Raw genomic sequence first — 19,817 nt, 5'->3', positions numbered from 1 at the left:
GATTTCCATTCCCCATGTACTATAACAAATCGAGAGTAATTTGATTATTTAAGGCACTAAATGAGTTCATTTGAAAATGTGACCAACTATAAAGTTGCATAACTTTTTGAGATCTAAAAGTTTTATTTTAATAGTTTCTACATCCGAGACCGTTTATAAAATTTGAATTTTAAATTTAAAAACTTCACACGAAATTTTCAATGATAAGATGATTTCAAATCAAAAAATTGTCAACTACAAAGTTTCATTACATTTCAAAACCTACAACTTTTATTTTAGTGGTTTTTCCATCCGAGACAGTTTGAAAAATTCAAATTTCAAAATTCAAACATAGTTTTGCATAACAAGATGATTTCAAACTAAAACATTGTCAACTACAAAGTTTCATAACTCTTCAATACCTACAACTTTCATGTTGGTGGTTTTTCCTTTCGAAGTCGTTTTCAAAATTCAAATTTTAAATTTTTTAAATTCAGACGTAGTTTTCGTTGACAATATGACTTCAAATGAAAAAGTTGTCAACTATAAACTTCTATAACTTCTCAAGATCTACAAAGTTTATTTTGGTTGTTTGGTAATTTGTTTATCTCAGATGATGGTTCTAACAATATGCACAAATTCTATACGTCTCTCTCGTAGTTTCATAAACTACGAGAGAGATATAGGTTTTATGAACAAATTTATTTTTATTTTGTCATATGAAGAAATGTTCAATATATAAATTGTACATCATGATGAGTTATACAAATTTGTAGTTGAAAACTTTTTCATTTGAATTAATTTACTACTTTAAAATGTGATTTTTAAATTGTCTTTGCCTAGTGTTGAAGAAAAAACACTCGGCAAAGAGCTCTTTGCCGAGTGTTGTATTTGTGACACTCGGCAAAGAGCCCTTTGCCGAGTGTCAAAAAAAGACACTCGGCAAAGAAACTCTTTGCCGAGTGTCAAAAATAAAACACTCGGCAAAGAGCTTCTTCGCCGAGTGTTTTATTTTACCGAGGGTTTTTTGCGTGGCACTCGGCAAAGAGCTCTTTGCCGAGTGCCCGAAATAAAACACTCGGCAAAGAATATGACACTCGGCAAAGAGCCAAATTCCGGTAGTGAAGGCACTGTGTGTTATAGAATGCCTCAAATTGAGTCAAATAGAACACAGAAATGCTTCTGTCCTCCACCTCAAAAAGCGTAAATATTGGCACAAACAAGAGGCACACAAATTTTAAGCGCTGAGGCCCTCCAAGGCACTCATGTGAGATTTGTCAATTTCCAAACCGACAAAGAAAAAAAAACAATAAATTGCATGTACAATAATTATTGTAGAGTAGCATTTAGTATTCAAAGCAAGGAAACGAACAACCTGAGCTCCTGACTGAAATGGCGAAGCACACTGCACACGGTTTCGCGAGCGCGAGCCATGACAAAGCGCACCCAGACACGAACCAGCCGAGCAGAGCACCCTCACTGGCCGGCCGGCGCCTCGTCTGGCGTCTCGCCTGGCAGGCACGCGGGATGGCCTACAATAATCGTGCCCGGCGCCCACAGAACACCACAGCTCCCAGCCCCAGCTCAATCAATGATGCGCCTGCACAGCAAATCTGAGTCCCGCCCCCTCTCTCACACTCCGATTCAGGCTAGTCCGTCCGACACAAGCATTGCACGGGAATGGAAATCAAACAATCATCGTAGTCATACACGACCAAATAAGTACACTGCTATTTATATGTGTGTATATTTGCACGGAAATTTCCTCATCTTATTTGGGTGTGACTAGACAACGCCATGCATGGATGGAGGATCCTCATGAGTAGTAGCTGTGAACCGACGGACTTTGACTCACTGAACACTGTACTCTCACCGCACCGGGGTCGGTCTCTGTTCTTTTTTTGTTGTAGATATACAAATCGAAAGGAAATGGAAGAAGAAGAATAAGAAGAAGAAGAGGAGGGATAGGAAATGGAAGAAGAAGAAGAAGAGGAGGAGGGATAGGGGAAAAGAAATGGAAAGAATCCATGGACAAGCGATGTACCGTCTGAGGTCGTCTGATCGATCAACCGTCACGCACCGAATAGGCTTCAGAAGAGCTCCCAGTCGAACCGCGGGATCGAGGAGGCGACGGCCGGCGAGGTGGTGGTCACGGCGGCCGAGGACGTGGACGGCACCGACGACAGCAGGTCGAACGACTCCCAGCTCTGCGCGGGCGGCGCCGGGGAAGGCTGCTGGAAGTTCCGCCTCTGCGACACGGGCGGCGGGCGGTGCGGCGCGCGGGCCTTGGCGTGGCCGTCCACGTCCATGCTGCCGTTGGCCTTGGCAGACGCCGCCGCGTTCTTCGCGCGGATGGCGTCCAGCGTCTCCACGTGCTTCTGCACCCGCTTCTCCTGCACAACACAACCATCGGTTGGGCGTTGCGTTGCATTGAGCTCTCTCTCGCCTCTCGGCCGGCGCGCGCGAATCCGTCCAAGAAATTTAGCCTACGGGCTATGACGTACGCACTGACTGACTTGACCGACCGACTGACCTGCATTCGCCGCTGCACCTTGACCTCGCCCTCGGCGGCGACGGAGTCCAGCTTGACCAGCTCGTTCATGAGCGCTTCGGTGAGGGCGACCACGTCGGCGTCCGCTACCTTGCCGCCCTTGCTGACGATGATAGTCTCCAGCGCCGACACCTGCACCGCGCACGTTGAACAGCCAAATTCAGCACCCGTGAGGGCGGCCGTGACCACCGTGAGCTACAAAGAACTAGATCGATCCCTTCCTTGCCTTGGTGGCGAGCTTGTCGACGTCGAGGCTGATGCGGGAGATGGACTTGGCGGCCCGCTCCGCCTTGTCGGCGCGCCGCTGCTCGAGGAGGCGCCTGGCCTGCGCGGCGGGGTCCTCGAGCAGCACCATCTTGGAGTGGTCCTTGACGCCGGCCATGTCCAGGAACGCCTTGGAGTCCCGCTCCTTGTCCTTGTATACCAGCTTCTGGTCCTCGGGGTGCAGCCCCGTCCGCACCGACAGCATCTTCTTCAGCTCACCTGCAGGATGAGGAGGAGCGCCACCGCCATCTCGGTCAGAAGCAGGAACAGGAGCAGCTCGTGGGATCGCCGGACGGGACCGGTGCATTCTGCTGGTACTGTATTTACCGAAGGATGCCTGCGAGTTGATGTAGATCTCGTGGTAGACGCCGTTGAACTTGACCTTGACGCGGATGGTAGGGACGGGCGCCCCGGCGGGGGCGTCGGCGTCGGGGCTCCGTCTCTGCACCAGCATCCCGCCCGGACGCACCTCCCACTCGTCCTCCTTCACCGCCGCCGCCGATGCAGCAGCAGCAGGAGGAGGAGGAGAGCTCTCCCTCATCGCGTCGGTGAATGTACATTTGGGCCTGGCGCGCATCATTTTCTCATGGTACGTGCAGTGCACACGCACCCCCGCGCGCACCAAGCGAGGGAGAGACAGAGAGAATCAAACCAACCGCTCCTCCCGCACTCACGCCAGCAAAAGCAACCAAGAAACGGGCAAGCCGCAAGCAGAGTCAGCTCTGCTCGGCTGTCCCCGGAGCGATCTCTGCGGGTGGACAAGGACGGCGGCGCCGGATCTGGGGAAGACGGGGGCGCACGGTTTGCAGCTGCAGCTAGCGCAGGTGTCTCCTCTCGGGCCTCGGCGTCAACTGAGGAAATCAGGATCGGGGCCGGGGCAGCACAGCAGGCAGAGAGGTAGGGGGGGTACGAGCTGAGCTAGCCAAGGTGTTGGGGGGGTGACTGGGTGAGGAAGAGGGACAGAGAGCGAGAGTACGAGACGACGAAAAAGGAGGGAGGGAAAAAAACAGCGCGTACAACTCAGGGACAGGGCAGCGGAATATCTTATTATACCGATAAAAAAAACGCGGCATGCGAGGAGGTGATGCCACGCCATGAAACCAGGCTTGCCTAGCTCCAGTCCGGTTCGTTTCTTGCCGTGAGGTTTTTTTGACCGTGGGCAGGAGGTGGTGGAACTGTGGAAGCGGGTGGGGTGGGTACTGCTGGTGCTGGGCAGGCAGGCAGGAGCAGATGCGCTTGCTTGGGAGAACGGCCTTGCTGCCGGTGGCGGCCGGCGGGCGGGCGGCAAACCGAACCTGCCTGCCACACATACCGCACGCCGTTGGGGATCGACGACCGCCACGATCCCTTTCTTCAGTGCCCAGTGCTGTGGCGGTGCTTTCATTCGGCGAGCCAAAAAAAAGAGGCACGTCTGCCACAAAAGGCTAGAGCTGCTAGCTGTTGATGGTACTGGTGCCTTCGACTCCAAGTGCCCGTTGTGTTCTTCGGATCGCATCCGATCGGAGGAGTGATAATTGGAAGGCACACGATCGACAGACAAGCCAGCGACCTCGGCAGCAGCAGCAGCAGCAGGCATCACCGCATCATGCATGTCAGCACGAATCACCGAGAGAGTTTCATGCATGGCAGGCACCATGAGATGTACTGGCTTCAGGTATAGCAGAGTACAGTTTCTTTTCTAGTTGTCGTATCGTATGATAGAAGAGCGGCAGCTTGACTCTAATGACGCTGATATATCTACACTCTAAAAATGAACATAGTTGTACCGTGAATCTAATCCTATTAACAAAACTAGAATACCAAAAAAAATCGATACTGAGACCTCTGTCTCGGCACCCACCCACCCAGTACCACGACTGCATCTGAATCTGAATAGAAGTCCGGCCGAGCCTACGACGAAGCTAGGAGGCAGGAGCGAAAGTAGACATTCAACTTGTTAGAACAAATTTGATATTCTGAAATAGATATGCATGGAATTTGTTGCTATTCTTTTCCTATACTGTCAAGCACATTGCTCCAGTATTTTATTTATGGCATAAAATCATTTTATGCAGTATTTGCTCCCTACAACGAAAAACGTGTAAAAGCTTCTGGATTTGAATCCGTATGCGAATTTTATATGTGCCATTTGAAAAGATATATATGATAAATGCGATGTTTCCTTTTTATGAATCTTTTTTTTAGGTGAAGGTACTGTAGGGAGGACCTACAGTAATTTTATTAACTCAAAAGATAACTAGTGTCAAGAAAAGAAAAGGAAAATTACATGGGAAGGGAAGGATAAAAGGAAGGGGAAGGATTACAGATCAAAAGTTTGCAACCAGATATTAATTTCCTCTCTAAGAGAAGGCTTGACTCGATGACACAGCAGAAAAAAAAATCTTTCTTAAACATTGCCTTGCACTCATTAACTGTGGGAGGAATCTCATTGAAAATCCAATTGTTTCTGCTCCTCCAAATGCACCACGTCAGAATGACGATACATTCTAATCTCCATGGGACTTGTAATCTCCTTCGAATCCTCATTAAGGTATGCAGAAGATCCGTTGTACGCGGCGGGCGGATGTCCAAAAATAACCAACATCTCCGAGCAAAGTTATATCTGAAAAAGAGATGAATAACCGTCTCTTCTAACTGGAGAATACAGTTTTCGCAAGTAAAAGAATCCAAAGACATTGAGATTTTAACACATGAGTAATTTTTTTTTGAATCTTTCTATAATAATCTTTATATAATTTTTTTTTTTGTATAATGCTAAAAACAACGAATATAAATTTGTATAATAATTTGTGTATCTTGATTGTTCGTAACCAAAAAAAAAATGAAAGAGAGGCGAGATCGAGACCAAACTCTCCTCACCTGCCCCACGGCTGTAAAAATCGCCAAGGCGCAAATGGTAGCATAGCATGAGCTGCCGTCACTCCCTCACTTTTGCTAGAAGAGGTCTGGGCAGTAAAAAAAAAAAACAGGAATTTTCTGGCCTTGCACTTGCGGTTTGGCCCTGGACTGCAGCAGCATGGCAGCTGCGAGTAGTGTCGGCTTGGCATGCCATGCCAGTTGGTTGTTGACTCGTCTCGTCGTTTGCAGCCACCGCGTCCGTGGGGCATGCAAGTTGCTGGCGCTAGATGCTTATAAGTACTTACTATAACAGTCCTAGCCGTTGTGCCTACAGCCTACTCCTCAGTCTTCGCGACCTGTACTGTACGTAATTAATAAGCTGAGATCACACACAAATTAAGACGACACTGCTAGGTTTCCTGACATGCCCAAAAAACAAACAAAAGCTATATAAAAAGCGCAAGAACATCCCTCGTACGTACGTACGTGGGCCTTTTTTTTAATTAGGAAAAAAAGCGCGCGAGCAAATAGCATCGTACCTGCACATTTGTTAAAGGACAAAATGCGGCGACAAGAAATAAAAAAGTAATAAGGCCCATTCTTGCAAGCTAGGCCCAATTAAATTAGTACGGTGAAACCAACAAAAGCATGTGCAAAGATGCATGATGGATATCGTACAGGATCAGAAGATGCAATCGCATAGATGTTCCGGTTCAAAGATAGACTAGAATCTAGTCTGGTTCTAAATTCCACACTGTATTTGTCTAGGACTCGCAATTGGCTCCAACGACATACGAACGTGTGAGAGGGACTGTTACTATCGGCGACGATTGTTTTGAAACACCTCTGTGCTTTTACATAACCTTCTGCGGCCGTACGTATCCCTGTCTCTACTCGTTTGCTGGTAAGCAAAGCACATCCATACAATACAAGACTATTAAGCAGGGGCACACAGATCATACCTGTCGACATTGAAAATCAAGCCCTCCCTCCCACCCCATCGCCATTAGCACTGATCTGGACATATACGTGTCGTCGTTCAGTGTGTGAGGGCCAGATCAAGGCTCAGGGCTGAGGCAACGACATAACTTGAGAAGATCTCGAGTTCGGCATCGAGGTCGTTTCGTCGGAGGAACAATCTTTACGGTACGTAGGTCTCATGCCTGATGTGGTACCGAGATGTAAGCAGGAGGCGAGTTCGGATGCACTGGCCAAGTGTGGACTGTGTGGAGCGTATTATATAACATGTTGGGTCGTGTGTGGGCCGTCGTGTGGGCGTGGCATGTGGAGAGGTTAAAAGCTGTAATCACCAGATGATCGGGGCATCGAACATTAGAGAAATAGATGCTGATATTTCTGTTGTGGCCCTACCAATGGATGAGAAATGTACAACTGCATTTTGGACTCATGAAAATCTATGAAGAAGGGAGGATCATTGAGTTTGCTAAGAAACCGAAAGGAGAGCAGTTGAAAGAAATGATAGTTGATACCACCATACTTGGCCTTGATGACGTGAGGGCAAAGACAATGCTTTATATTGCTAGCATGGATATTTATGTTTTTAGCCAAGATGTAATGCTTCAGCTCCTCCGTGAACAATTTCCTCGAGCCAATGACTTTGGAAGTGAGGTTATTCCAGGTGCAACCAGCATTGGAAAGAGGGTTCACGCTTATCTGTATGATGGTTACTTGGAAGATATCGGTACCATTAACACATTTTATGATGCAAACTTGATTATACTGCACAAAAAGTGTTGGACTGCTCAGCTCAGCAACCTTTGGATGGGTAATGGATGTTATGTGTATGGGGAGCTCTGTTTTCTCTAGAAGCCTCCATGGCCAGGTTTCATTTGTGTCCAAGAGCGTGTGCTGTTGCAGTTTGATGCATTGGACATATCGGCTCCTCAAGCGTCGGAAATAAATTCTTCATATGTGATTATTGAAATGGAATTAGGCTTACACCTAATTCATAATTGATTTTGGTGGTTGAATTGCCCAACACAAATAATTGGACTAACTAATTTGCTCTAGTCTATAAGTTTTACAGGTGCCAAAGGTTCACAATAAGTCAATAAAAGGACCAAGAATGGGTTCAAACAAAGAGAGCAAGGGACAACCGAAGGCTGCCCTGGTATGGCGCACCGGACTGTCCGGTGCACCACCGGACAGTGTCCGATGCACCAGGGAACTACAAACTGAACTCTTCACCTTCGGGAATTCTCAGAGGCGCTTCGCTATAATTCACCGGACTGTCCGGTGAACCACTGGACAGTGTCCGGTGCCACACAGGAGAGTGACTCTGAACTCGCCAGCTTCGGGAATCCGCTTCGCTATAATTCACCGAACTGTCCGGTGAGTCACCGGACAGTGTCCGGTGCACACCGGACTATCCGGTGTGACAGCGAAGCAACGGCTACTTCGCGCGCAACGGTCGACTACAACGCATTAAATGCGCGCCTGCGCGCGCAGAGGAGCAGAGCACGCGCGGGTGGCACACCGGACAGCCTACAGGGCCTGTCCGGTGCGCCACCGGACAGCCAGGCGGGCCCACAAGACAGAGCTCCAACGGTCGGAACCCAACGGCCAGGTGACGTGGCTGGCGCACCGGATAGTGTCCGGTGGCGCACCGGACTGTCCGGTGCGCCATGCGACAGACAGCCTCCCAACGGCTACTTTTGGTGGTTGGGGTTATAAATACCCCCAACCACCCCACATTCAAGTAATCCAAGTTTTCCAACTTCCAACTACTTACAAGAGCTCTAGCATTCAATTCCAGACACACCAAAGAGATCAAATCCTCTCCTAATTCCACTCAAAGCTTTAGTGATTAGAGAGAGTGATTGTTGTGTTCATTTGAGCTCTTGCGCTTGGATTGCTTCTTTTTCTCATTCTTTCTTGCGATCATCTCAATTGTAATAAAGGCAAGAGACACCAATTGTGTGGTGGTCCTTGCGGGGAAGTTTGGTTCCCGTTTGATTGAGAAGAGAAGCTCACTCGGTCGGAGGGACCGTTTGAGAGAGGGAAAGGGTTGAAAGAGACCCGGTCTTTGTGACCACCTCAACGGGGAGTAGGTTTGAGAGAACCGAACCTCGGTAAAACAAATCCTTGTGTCTCACTTCTTATTCGCTTGCGATTTGTTTTTACGCCCTCTCTCGGACCCGGATTATATTTCTAACGCTAACCCGGCTTGTAGTTGTGATTAACTTTGTAAATTTCAGTTTCGTCCTATTCACCCCCCTCTAGGCGACTTTCAATTGGTATCAGAGCCCGGTGCTTCATTAGAGCCTAACCGCTCGAAGTGATGTCGGGAGATCACGCAAAGAAGGAGATGGAGACCGGCGACAAGCCCACTACAAGTCATGGGAAGACTTCATCGGAAGAGTCCTGCAACAAGGGGAAGGGGAAGGAAAAGAAATCCTCTTCCCACAAGTCGCATCGGAGTGGTGACAAAAAGAAGAAGATGAGGAAGGTGGTCTACTACGAGACCGACACTTCATCACCATCGACCTCCGGCTCCGATGCGCCGTCCGTTACTTCTAAGCGCCATGAGCGTAAGAAGTATAGTAAGATTCCCCTACGCTACCCCCGTATTTCAAAGCGTACTCCTTTGCTCTCCGTTCCATTAGGCAAACCACCGGTTTTTTACGGTGAAGATTATAATATGTGGAGTGATAAAACAAGGCATCATCTAACCTCACTCCACACAAGCATTTGGAATGTTGTTGAGTTTGGTGTACAGGTACCATCCGTAGGGGATGAAGACTCCGACTCCGACGAGGTGGCCCAAATCCACCACTTTAACTCCCAAGCCACCACTATACTCCTCGCCTCTCTAAGTCGAGAGGAGTATAATAAGGTGCAAGGGTTAAAGAGTGCGAAGGAAATTTAGGACGTACTCAAGACCGCGCACGAAGGAGACGAAGTGACCAAAATCACCAAGTGGGAGACGATCGAGGGGGAGCTCGGTCGGTTCCGACTCAACCAAGGCGAGGACCCTCAAGCCATGTACAACCGCTTGAAGACCTTGGTGAACCAAGTGCGCAACCTCGGGAGCACAAAATGGGATAACCATGAGATGGTCAAGGTTATTCTAAGATCCCTTGTATTTCTTAATCCTACACAAGTTCAATTAATTCGAGGTAATCCTAGATATACTCAAATGACCCCCGAGGAAGTGATAGGTAATTTTGTGAGCTTTGAGTTGATGATCAAAGGCTCAAAGAAGATCATCGAGCTAGATGGCCCCTCCGCGCCCGAAGCACAACCGGTTGCATTCAAGGCGATGGAAGAGAAGAAGAAAGAGTCTACATCAAGTAGACAACCAATCGACGCCTCTAAGCTCGACAATGAGGAGATGGCGCTCATCATCAAGAGCTTCCGCCAAATCCTCAAGCAAAGGAGGGGGAAGGATTACAAGTCCCGCTCCAAGAAGGTTTGCTACAAGTGTGGTAAGCCCGGTCACTTTATTGCCAAATGTCCTATTTCTAGTGACAGTGACAGGGGCGACGACAAGAAGGGGAGAAGAAAGGAGAAGAAGAGATATCACAAGAAGAAGGGCGGCGATGCCCATGTGTGCCGCGAGTGGGACTCTGACGAGAGCTCCACCGACTCCTGCTCCGACGAGGACGCCGCCAACATCGCCTTCAACAAGGGACTTCTCTTCCCCAACGTCGGCCACAAGTGCCTCATGGCAAATTACGGCAAAAAGAAGAAGGTTAAATCCAAATTCTCCACTAAATATGAGTCCTCTAGTGATGATAATGCTAGTGATGAGGAGGATAATTTGCGTACCCTTTTTGCCAACCTAAACATGCAACAAAAAGAAAAATTAAATGAATTAATTAGTGCCATCCATGAAAAGGATGAACTCTTGGACTCCCAAGAGGACTTCCTAATCAAGGAAAATAAAAAGCATGTTAAGGTTAAAGATGCTTATGCTCTGGAAGTTGAAAAATGTGAAAAATTAACTAGTGATCTAAGCACATGCCATGATTTGATTGCCAACCTTAGAAATGAAAATGCTAAATTAATTACTAAGGTTGATTCTAATGTTTGTGATGATTCAATTTCCAATCTTAGAGATGATAATGCTAATTTACTTGCTAAGATTGAAAAATTGAATGATTTTTTTGCTAGCCTTAGAAATGAAAATGAAAATTAATTGCTAAGGTTAAAGATTTTGATGTTTGCAATGTCACTATTTCTAACCTTAGAAGTGAAAATGATATATTACATGCTAAGGTTGTGGAATTAAAATCTTGCAAACCCTCTACATCTACCGTTGAGCATGTTTCTATTTGCACTAGATGTAGAGATGTTGATATTGATGCTATTCATGATCATATGGCCTTAATTAAACAACAAAATGATCATATAGCAAAATTAGATGCTAAAATTGCCGAGCATGAACTTGAAAATGAAAAATTTAAATTTGCTCGTAGTATGCTTTATTGTGGAAGATGCCCTGGCATCAAGGATGACATTGGCTTCCAAAAGAGAGACAATGTCAAACTTAATGCCCCTCCTAAGAAATTATCAAACTTTGTTAAGGGCAAGGCTCCCATGCCTCAGGATAACGAGGGTTACATTTTGTACCCTGCCGGCTATCCCGAGCATAAAATTAGGAGAATTCATTCTAGGAAGTCTCACTCTGGCCCTAATCATGCTTTCATGTATAAGGGTGAGACATCTAGCTCTAGGCAACCAACCCGTGCTAAGTTGCCTAAAAGGAAAACTCCTACTGCATCAAATGATTATAGCATTTCATTTAAAACTTTTGATGCTTCTTATGTTTTAACTAACAAATCCGGCAAGGTAGTTGTCAAGCTTGTTGGGGGCAAACACAAGGGCTCCAAGACTTGTGTTTGGGTACCCAAAGTTCTTGTGTCTAATGCCAAAGGACCCAAAACCGTTTGGGTACCTAAAGTCAAGAACTAAATTTGTTTTGTAGGTTTATGCATCCGGGGGCTCAAGTTGGATCATCGATAGCGGGTGCACAAACCACATGACAGGGGAGAAGAAGATGTTCTCCTCCTATGAGAAAAACCAAGATCCCCAACGAGCTATCACATTCGGGGATGGAAATCAAGCTTTGGTCAAAGGTTTGGGTAAAATTGCTATTTCACCTGACCATTCCATTTCAAATGTTTTTCTTGTAGATTTTTTAGATTACAATTTGCTTTCCGTATCTCAATTATGTCAAATGGGCTACAACTGTCTATTTACTGATGTAGGTGTCATTGTCTTTAGAAGGAGTGATGATTCAATAGCATTTAAGGGAGTGTTAGAGGGTCAGCTATACTTGGTAGATTTTGATAGAGCTGAACTCGACACTTGCTTAATTGCTAAGACTAACATGGGTTGGCTCTGGCACCGCCGACTAGCCCATGTTGGAATGAAGAATCTTCATAAGCTTCTAAAGGGAGAGAACATTTTAGGATTAACAAATGTTCATTTTGAGAAAGACAGGATTTGTAGCGCATGCCAAGTAGGGAAGCAAGTTGGTGTTCATCATCCGCATAAGAACATCATGACGACTGACAGGCCACTGGAGCTCCTACACATGGATCTATTCGGCCCGATGGCTTACATAAGCATTGGCGGGAGTGAAAGGGAATTAGGCTTACACCTATTTCCTAAACTAATTTTGGTGGTTTAATTGCCCAACACAAATAATTGGACTAACTAGTTTGCCCAAGTTTATAAGTTCTACAGGTACCAAAGGTTCACAATAAGCCAATAAAAAGACCAAAAAAAGGGTTTAACAAAAGGAGCAAGGGATAACCGAAGGTAGCCCTGGTCTGGCGCACCGGACTATCCGGTGCACCAGGGGACTCCAACCAAAACTTCGCACCTTCACGAAAACGCAGAGCCGCCGCGCTATAATTCACCGGACTGTCCGGTGTACACTGGACAGTGTCCGGTGCTCCAAGGAGAAGCGACTCTGAACTCGCCAACTTCGGGAATCCACAATGGCTAGTCCGCTATAATTCACCGGACATGTCCGGTGTCTCCGGTGTACACCGGACTGTCCGGTGTAACAGCGGAGCAACGGCTACTTCGGCGCCAACGGTCACCTGCAGCGGCATTAATTGCGCGCCAAAGCGCGCAGAAGTCAGGCACGCGTGACATGGCGCACCGGACACTCTACAGTACATGTCCGCCAAAGCTAGGAACTGAGACTGACGCAGGAGCAGGAGGGGTAAACCTAGCTGATATATTAGCAGAAATTCACAAATACTAATATAAAGCATTCCAGAATAATTGACATACCATCAAACCCAATAATTTGCACAAGGGAATGGTTGCCAACAGATTTAGATTCTCAAATGTATTGTCATATGTTGAATCAAAACATTTGGAATGAAAATATAGAAACCAGAATATAGTATCTTCCCCATATTCCCACTGGTCTAGCTCATTGGTGATTTTTTTTGTCTCGGTTACTACTGACTGCAACCTCTACTCCATGGAGCAAATCTATAACACATATTTCAAGTAATCGTGTTTTCTTTCCGAATTCCACAGACTAACTACTATAGTATGTTATACTTATACATAAAGAATATAGCAAATATTATCAAAGATAAGCACTTTAATTCCATCATGATTGCACTTCTCGTGGAAATCAATCATAATTACGCTAAAAATAAGCAGATGTCACAGATGATTACAGATGCACGCACTGGAATAGGTAGTTAAAATAGCTTTCTTCTCCATGTTAAGTAATATAATAACTCATAAAAACATATGTCATAAAACATGCAGCAGTGAGACCATGGCAGCATCTCCTTTGAAGGCAGTCACATGGAAGGTTAAAAAGCAATGAAGACCTAACAGGGATAGCGATTTCATAGAACCATCTAACATAGTACAGACTAATTTAAACCACTAATGAACCAAAAGACTTGTGTTACGTTTGTTTCCAAGCTCTAAGTCCAAAAGTGGAAAACTGTGAAAACCCACAGTTGTCTCCACCTGAGTAAAACCAGTGGAAGAAGCTCCAAAAGAAGCTGATTGCAAAGTATTTTGTGAACCCATTCACTTGCTGCCTATTTTGAACATACACAAAAACTATTCAATAGATTGAAATTTTATCTGAATCTGCAGGTTGAGTTATGCGAGAGAACGACATACTTTGCCGTTGCATCTCCATGAGTTGTGTGGAATCCATTTATAAGAACAGATGTTGCAGTACCACTTGGGTAAGTTAATTTGTAGTCAATTATCATGATCTGAAATGGTACAACGTCAGTAGCAGATTTCCACCATCCACTTACACCAAACAGCCTAACAAATTCTAGAAGTTCTTGAAATAGAATGCGTAAATTCAAGGCGCTCAGATTTTAAAAATCGATTTTCACTGGCGGTCGGCGTAATAAAACCGCCAGTGAAAATCGATTTTCACTGGCGGTCGACGTAATAAAACCGCCAGTGCAAATCGTTTCCAGGAAACATAAAACATATTTTAAAAATAGTTAAAAAATTTATTTTTATCAGGGGGGCCCCAGCCCACCCCACCTTAGGATCATCCTCGTGCCACGAATCATCTTCATCAGAACTCGAGCAAGATTCGCTCTCGTCTTCTTCAACTTCAACTATGTTGTTTCCAGCCGGTTGTCCTTGCTCCTTTTCAGGGATTGTGTTTTTAGTCCGCACAAATCCTAACAATGGCTGGTCATAAAGCTTATCTGCGGTTGGCTCATAGCCAGAGGATGAACGTTGCATTATTGTCATGTTGACAATATCTGCCTCACACTGCTTCACGTAGTCCAACGTCTATGCAAAGGAACATTACATTAGTATTACTCATGGTATTTGACACAATAAAAAGAACAAAATAAAATACACATCGTTGAAACTAGTGTGAGATAACTGGGACAAATCATGCCCTATGCACTGCAGCCAAAACATAGTAAGTGCAAGTGAGCTCTATCAGCAGGATGCTATTAAGATGTTAATGATTGAATGAACATTCATGGTATTGACAAGCGAGCAGATGACAATATTAAACTAATCTTACCTGCACCATGACTGTTGGAGTAATTTCATCATCATTTGGAACCGCACCACCGTTTTCCAAAATCTTTTGCTGAGCCTGTGATTAAAATACAATATTGTTAATCAACCAGATTTGAGCCTGTAATGCAGCAAGAACAATGGTAGCTTTTACAAAGTGGTCATTACAATGAACTTGTGGCATACTTAGAGCTAGTTTGGGAGCCAGAAAACCGGAGGGGGTTGGAGGGGCTAAAATTCTTCTTATTTATTTTTTAATAAGGGGATTTTAGCCCCTTCAATCCCCTCCGATTTTTTGGCTCCCAAACTAGCCCTTAAAGACAAAAGTACCTTTTCCAGGTAATCATCAACATCTTCATCAGAAATGCTTTGATCAATAACAAAATTAAACAAATTGGTTACTATCATGACAGGAACACCTCGTTTTTTAAAGAAGTCCTGCAAAGTATTGAACATATTGGTCACAGAAATTTATGAGTATATATGCGAAGGTTCAACTTTCACTTACAGAAACATGCAAGCAATCTTCCTTGAGAAAGTCCAAAGCTGAAGGGTGATCAAGATCGACGGATTGTGAAACATCAATAATATACAAGTGACCCTAGGCAATAGGTACATCAGGATAGAGATAAGGAACAGTAAACTTGAAAACTACAATATGTTTGGAAAAGGTATATTTAATAGGAGGTTCAGTACCTCAAAATATAGAATATTGTATTCACTCAAATCACCATGGACCAGTTTGCACGTTTGGTAAAGAGTCCGCATTGTTGTAATTATCTGAAAAGGTGTCGTAAGTAGTATGAGAAAACTGAAAACAATACATACAATGAAATCCAACAGTAAAATAAATACCAATTGTAAATAGATAATGTTATGCACACATATCGGCAAAGGAATACAAGAGATAACTTGTTGCGGAGGATCACCTCTAAAACTTCTAAAAATGGTTCTTATAAGTGAGCAGTAACATCACATAAACTTTGCATGGCAACTGGTGAAAAAATGTAAGTTGCCATTACAAATCGGTCTGAGCTACAACTGCCCCGAACAAAGTTTTATCTACATAAATCCAACTATTTTTCAAATCCATAAAAACAACAACCACACTTGTTTTAGTGTACTCTTCTGCAATTTTCCTAACGTGCACCAATCAATAATCAATAAGGGCCAGGAATAAGTGAGAAAATGGTGAAGCACAAGGTTGTTTGCACCGTCATCAATCAAATTCCGAATCAACAAGCAATATTCAAGACTAATATTATGGTCAGTATGCTAAGGTACAGGTCTAGAGGAAAGTGTTTTGTTTTCAAATTTAAAACATGCAAGTGGATTATCAATAGTTCAATACTATATATAACAGTTTGAGATCTTTCCTTAGGTTCCCTAATGTTACTCTTCTGATAGAAATTCGCAGCTCTTCTTTTTGTTCTTATGCTTTATATCAAAGAGATATGCGGAAATACAGCAAACTCCCTACAAGTTATATTGGGTCCCTGATCAGACATGCATGGCACAAAAATCGATCCAGCAATTGCAAGGTCATGTGCTTTCTAACATAACATGTACCTCAAAGTAACTTTCATGCAACTTGTCATCTGACAAAGCAGCGTCCTTGAGACGAGGAGCAGCCCAGCCTCCTTTCCCTATAAAAAATCAACTTATTAGGGTGCATTTAACAATACAATTATCTTGTAAAGCAAGCAAACTTAGCTTGTTGCCAGATTAAACATTAGTAAGAAGACAAGTATCTGGTACTGGTAGGCAAAAACTAATACAAAATTTACCTATGAATTCCATCACCAGTACATGAAGCCTTAGGAGTAATGGTGCAGGGCATCGGATTCCAGCTGCCCTCACTCTGTAACAAGGGTAGCAAAGAAATAAGCATATCCAAATATCAGAGCTAATGCATTTCCTATTTGCATGACTAGCAGGGGATTCAATGAATTGATAAGGTCATTCTTTGATCTTAAGTTAAAAGAACCCCACCGTAGAAGATTTCTCATTTCCTTTTCAGCCCAGGTCTTAACCATTTTCCGAGGATTATGCTTGCAGTAACCATGTCTAAAACAATAATCTCCTTGGACATATCGGTCTCTATCCCTGCAATAATAAAATCACAGTTTCTTAACAAGCACATGTTTTGAGATCAAATAATTTATACGAGCACCAAAAGGAAATAGCATAACCACATGATCAGGATTCAACAAGTATCGATAGTTAGAAACAACCATTGAATTGTAATCTTACTTAAAAACAAGGACAAAGGTTTTGTAGACTTTAATTGCAAGCTCCTGGCCATCCGTCTTTGTTGCGTGATAGACATTTGCCTGCCAATAGATAAGATTAATTTGACCATGTTCATAATTATACTTAATTAGGAAAATAAAGATCTCTAACTAGCAGGTCAAGAAGCATCTCAAACTCAGTCTCAATCTTCTATCTACAGAAAGAGCTGTGTATCTATTATGTTTCTTGATACACAATATAAGAAGTCATTCCAATATGCACTATAATATTGTATCTTAAAGCTACCTCTTTCCCTGTAGAAATGCAGCCATTTATGTTATTAAAGACACCACGGTTTAACATCTTGAATAAAACCATGCGTGTTCTTGGGTCAATAGCCTGCATATTCAAACAAAAAACATTCAGTGTTCAGAAAATGGTTCAATTGAAATAACCTTCATTAGATTTCGGTAAGGCAACTCACCTATTTTTAAGACAAGGCTACTAAGACATTTAAATAAAGGAAGAAACTTCTGACTCCCAATTGTATGTATACAGCAAGCCATGGATAGTAAAAACAAAGGAAATTAGGTCGGATGAAAATTTGCATCAATGAATAATTATAATATCCAGCTAGAGAAGTTCTGCTCATTTTAGTAATGCATTCGACCCTTGGGCCATTTAGATCAAATACTAAGGCATCATTCGGTTGTGCCCAACCAGACCAGGTTGAGCCTGGAATGGGAACCAATCCAGGTTAAAATCCAGGATCCTAATTTTTTGTGTTTTTTTAAGCCCATTGGAATCCTAGCCCATGGGGTTGGAAAATTTTTTGACTTGAGGAGGTCCTAGATCGGACCCAAGAGTCAAATGGTTTGGAAAAAAAACCAAAACGAGCGAGCGACGGACGGCAGCACAAGCGATACGGGTTTGGAAAAAAACCCGAAACGAACGAGCAATGGACGGCGGCACAAGCGAGACGCTGGCAACCTCTACTCCGGCAAGCTTCTCTCCGGTTGGGTAGATCTGCTCTCCACCACTCTCTCGCTGTCTGTGTTGCTTCAAAGAGGTCGAAGTGGGTAGATTCGTTCGGTATCTTCACCAGGAGGGAGAAGTGGGTAGATTCGTTTGGTATCTTCACCGGGAGGGAGAAGTGGGTAGATCCGGCCATACACGAAGATGTGCTTGCCAACAGGGAGGCCGAGTGACGGCAGCGCGTAGTGGAACAGGTGGATGTCGCCGGAACAAACATAGCGGAACATTTTATGCTTAAATTTTGTTGATTTTATTGGCTTTTGTTGGTATTTAAGTTTGGGATTTAATCCACATGGAATAAACAAACAAACATAGTTGTTTGGGTTTTGGGATATAATCCATATGGCATAAACGAACAAACATTGGTTGATTGGGTTTTGCGATTTAATCCCACAAGGGATTGGGTGAAAGGCTTGGATTCACCCAATCCATGTGTGGGGGGGGGGATCAACCTGGGAAAGAATCCCAAAGTGCCGAACAAGGCCTAAAGTGGTTTGGGGTTTTGGAAATGCTGCCAGCAAAGATAGAACATGACTTCATGAGGTTAAATGAGCCAAAACAAATTCATATCATGTACACCATAAATCCAAGTTATGCAATAAATTTTGATTCCTTTCATTGTTGCATAAGACAAACAGGAACCAAGCAGCAGACAGCCACTTAACAGGAAAGTTAGCTAGGTTTAAAAGGGTGGAATAGTACAACAGGATTGTGCAAGTGCACGACAACAACTTCAATTCCAGAATGCACAGGTAAAAAAACACCACAACCCAACTGAGAACATTTTACACCCAACTGAGAACATTTTACATACCTGTTCCACTGTAGCACGATCAGCCTTCTCAGTGTTCCTTATTTTCCCAATAGCTGTGTCCCTTATGCTATCCCTGATTGCAGTTGTGACGGAATTTGACATCGCCACGTTCATCCTACCTTCCCACTCCTGTGGATCATTCCAGACAAGAAACATTCAACACAAACCACATGAACACTCAAATTTGCATTCATTCAATTCGCAAATCTCCCATGAGTTAAAGCGCTTTACTTTTGTTTACCATAAGTGTCCTATCCTTTTAGACATGCTCCAAACTGATACAGTACATACATAGAATCTAAACTTGGAACTGTTAATCTGTTATATAGGTCATCGCGTCTATGTCACGGACACCACATGATTGCTACCATACTTCAGCAAACCCAGCTACTAAGGCCTTGTTTGGAACCGCTAGAGCTAATAGTTAGCCAGCTATCAAATTGTTAGTTGGGTTAAGCTAGCTAACGACATAATTGTTAGCTGTGAGTTAACTAACAATTAGTTAGAGTATTAGCTGGGGTGTTTGAAATATCTACAACTAAAATAGGCCCTAAGTCCGGATGTAAAAGTTGAATACCTCCAAGGGAGTAGCACTAATGTGTGAGGCCAGCTTCTGGGTCCGGTTAGACAACGGCTGGAGCGGGCGAGACAGCACGCCGCCGTGTGCGTTAGGCCTCCGCGCCGCAGCCCCGCCTCCGGAGGCCGAGAAGAAGGCGCCGTGGGGGCGAGCTGAGCCGTCAGGGCCCTCCACGGCGTCGAGCCAGTCCAGAGCTTCGGCGACCTCGGAGTCGGAGGCATCATCGAAGTCAGAGTCGGACCAGTCCTCCTCAGCGTCGGACTTCACGAGGGCCATCGGAGTATAGCTGCAAGAATAAAGGGGCGGGCTTGTCGTGTCACGTTGCCGGCGGTGAGGCCGGGGCGGCGGGCGAGTTGTGGCGGCGGTAGAGAAGGAGAACGGACGAGAGGCAGCCAGGGGCAGGGAAACCCTTGCTTCGAGGACGAGAGGTGAGGGAGGGAACAGGGAGGGGAGGGGAGGGGAGGCGGCGGCGGGGAGAAGAGTGTACTGGCGGCTGGGAGCGAATGGGA

General features: G+C 44.7%; 2 protein-coding genes across 4 annotated transcripts; both read right to left on the bottom strand.

Moving 5' to 3' along the window:
• Window positions 1-1,740: 1,740 nt before the first annotated feature.
• LOC103627814 (BAG family molecular chaperone regulator 1) lies at window positions 1,741-3,721 on the bottom strand. The gene is made up of 4 exons (XM_008648126.3): window positions 3,122-3,721; window positions 2,757-3,013; window positions 2,513-2,662; window positions 1,741-2,372 (listed from the first exon to the last, which is right to left on the bottom strand). The coding sequence occupies exons 1-4, from the start codon at window positions 3,372-3,374 to the stop codon at window positions 2,070-2,072; spliced, it is 963 nt and encodes a 320-aa protein (XP_008646348.1). The 5' UTR covers window positions 3,375-3,721; the 3' UTR covers window positions 1,741-2,069.
• Window positions 3,722-4,976: 1,255 nt separating this feature from the next.
• On the bottom strand, window positions 4,977-19,807 carry LOC103627813 (serine/threonine-protein kinase rio1-like). 3 transcript variants are annotated; one of them, XM_020537558.2, is made up of 14 exons: window positions 19,309-19,803; window positions 18,732-18,860; window positions 17,189-17,281; window positions 16,904-16,983; window positions 16,643-16,756; window positions 16,438-16,511; window positions 16,220-16,296; window positions 15,347-15,430; window positions 15,159-15,251; window positions 14,981-15,088; window positions 14,655-14,729; window positions 14,153-14,410; window positions 13,769-13,866; window positions 12,799-12,843 (listed from the first exon to the last, which is right to left on the bottom strand). In XM_020537558.2, the coding sequence occupies exons 1-14, from the start codon at window positions 19,582-19,584 to the stop codon at window positions 12,840-12,842; spliced, it is 1,563 nt and encodes a 520-aa protein (XP_020393147.1). In that variant the 5' UTR covers window positions 19,585-19,803; the 3' UTR covers window positions 12,799-12,839.
• Between the last annotated feature and the right edge of the window lie 10 nt (window positions 19,808-19,817).

The sequence above is a fragment of the Zea mays genome, chromosome 5 (assembly GCF_902167145.1).
Source record: "Zea mays cultivar B73 chromosome 5, Zm-B73-REFERENCE-NAM-5.0, whole genome shotgun sequence".
Lineage (NCBI taxonomy): Eukaryota > Viridiplantae > Streptophyta > Magnoliopsida > Poales > Poaceae > Zea > Zea mays.
The sequence above is the reverse complement of the archived record's forward strand: the minus strand, read 5'-3'. Positions and strand labels throughout refer to the sequence as shown.

Excerpts from the sequence above, each read along its gene's own strand:
- LOC103627814 (XM_008648126.3), bottom strand. The coding sequence starts at position 3,374 with ATGATGCGCGCCAGGCCCAAATGTACATTCACCGACGCGATGAGGGAG. Across the intron at positions 2,663-2,756 it reads TCGACAAGCTCGCCACCAAG|GTGTCGGCGCTGGAGACTAT; the intron begins GCAAGGAAGGGA and ends TGCGCGGTGCAG. Across the intron at positions 2,373-2,512 it reads AGGTGCAGCGGCGAATGCAG|GAGAAGCGGGTGCAGAAGCA; the intron begins GTCAGTCGGTCG and ends TGTGTTGTGCAG.
- LOC103627813 (XM_020537557.3), bottom strand. The coding sequence starts at position 19,584 with ATGGCCCTCGTGAAGTCCGACGCTGAGGAGGACTGGTCCGACTCTGAC. Across the intron at positions 16,757-16,903 it reads ACCTTTGTCCTTGTTTTTAA|GGATAGAGACCGATATGTCC; the intron begins GTAAGATTACAA and ends TTATTATTGCAG. Across the intron at positions 14,411-14,654 it reads CTCCAACAGTCATGGTGCAG|ACGTTGGACTACGTGAAGCA; the intron begins GTAAGATTAGTT and ends TCCTTTGCATAG.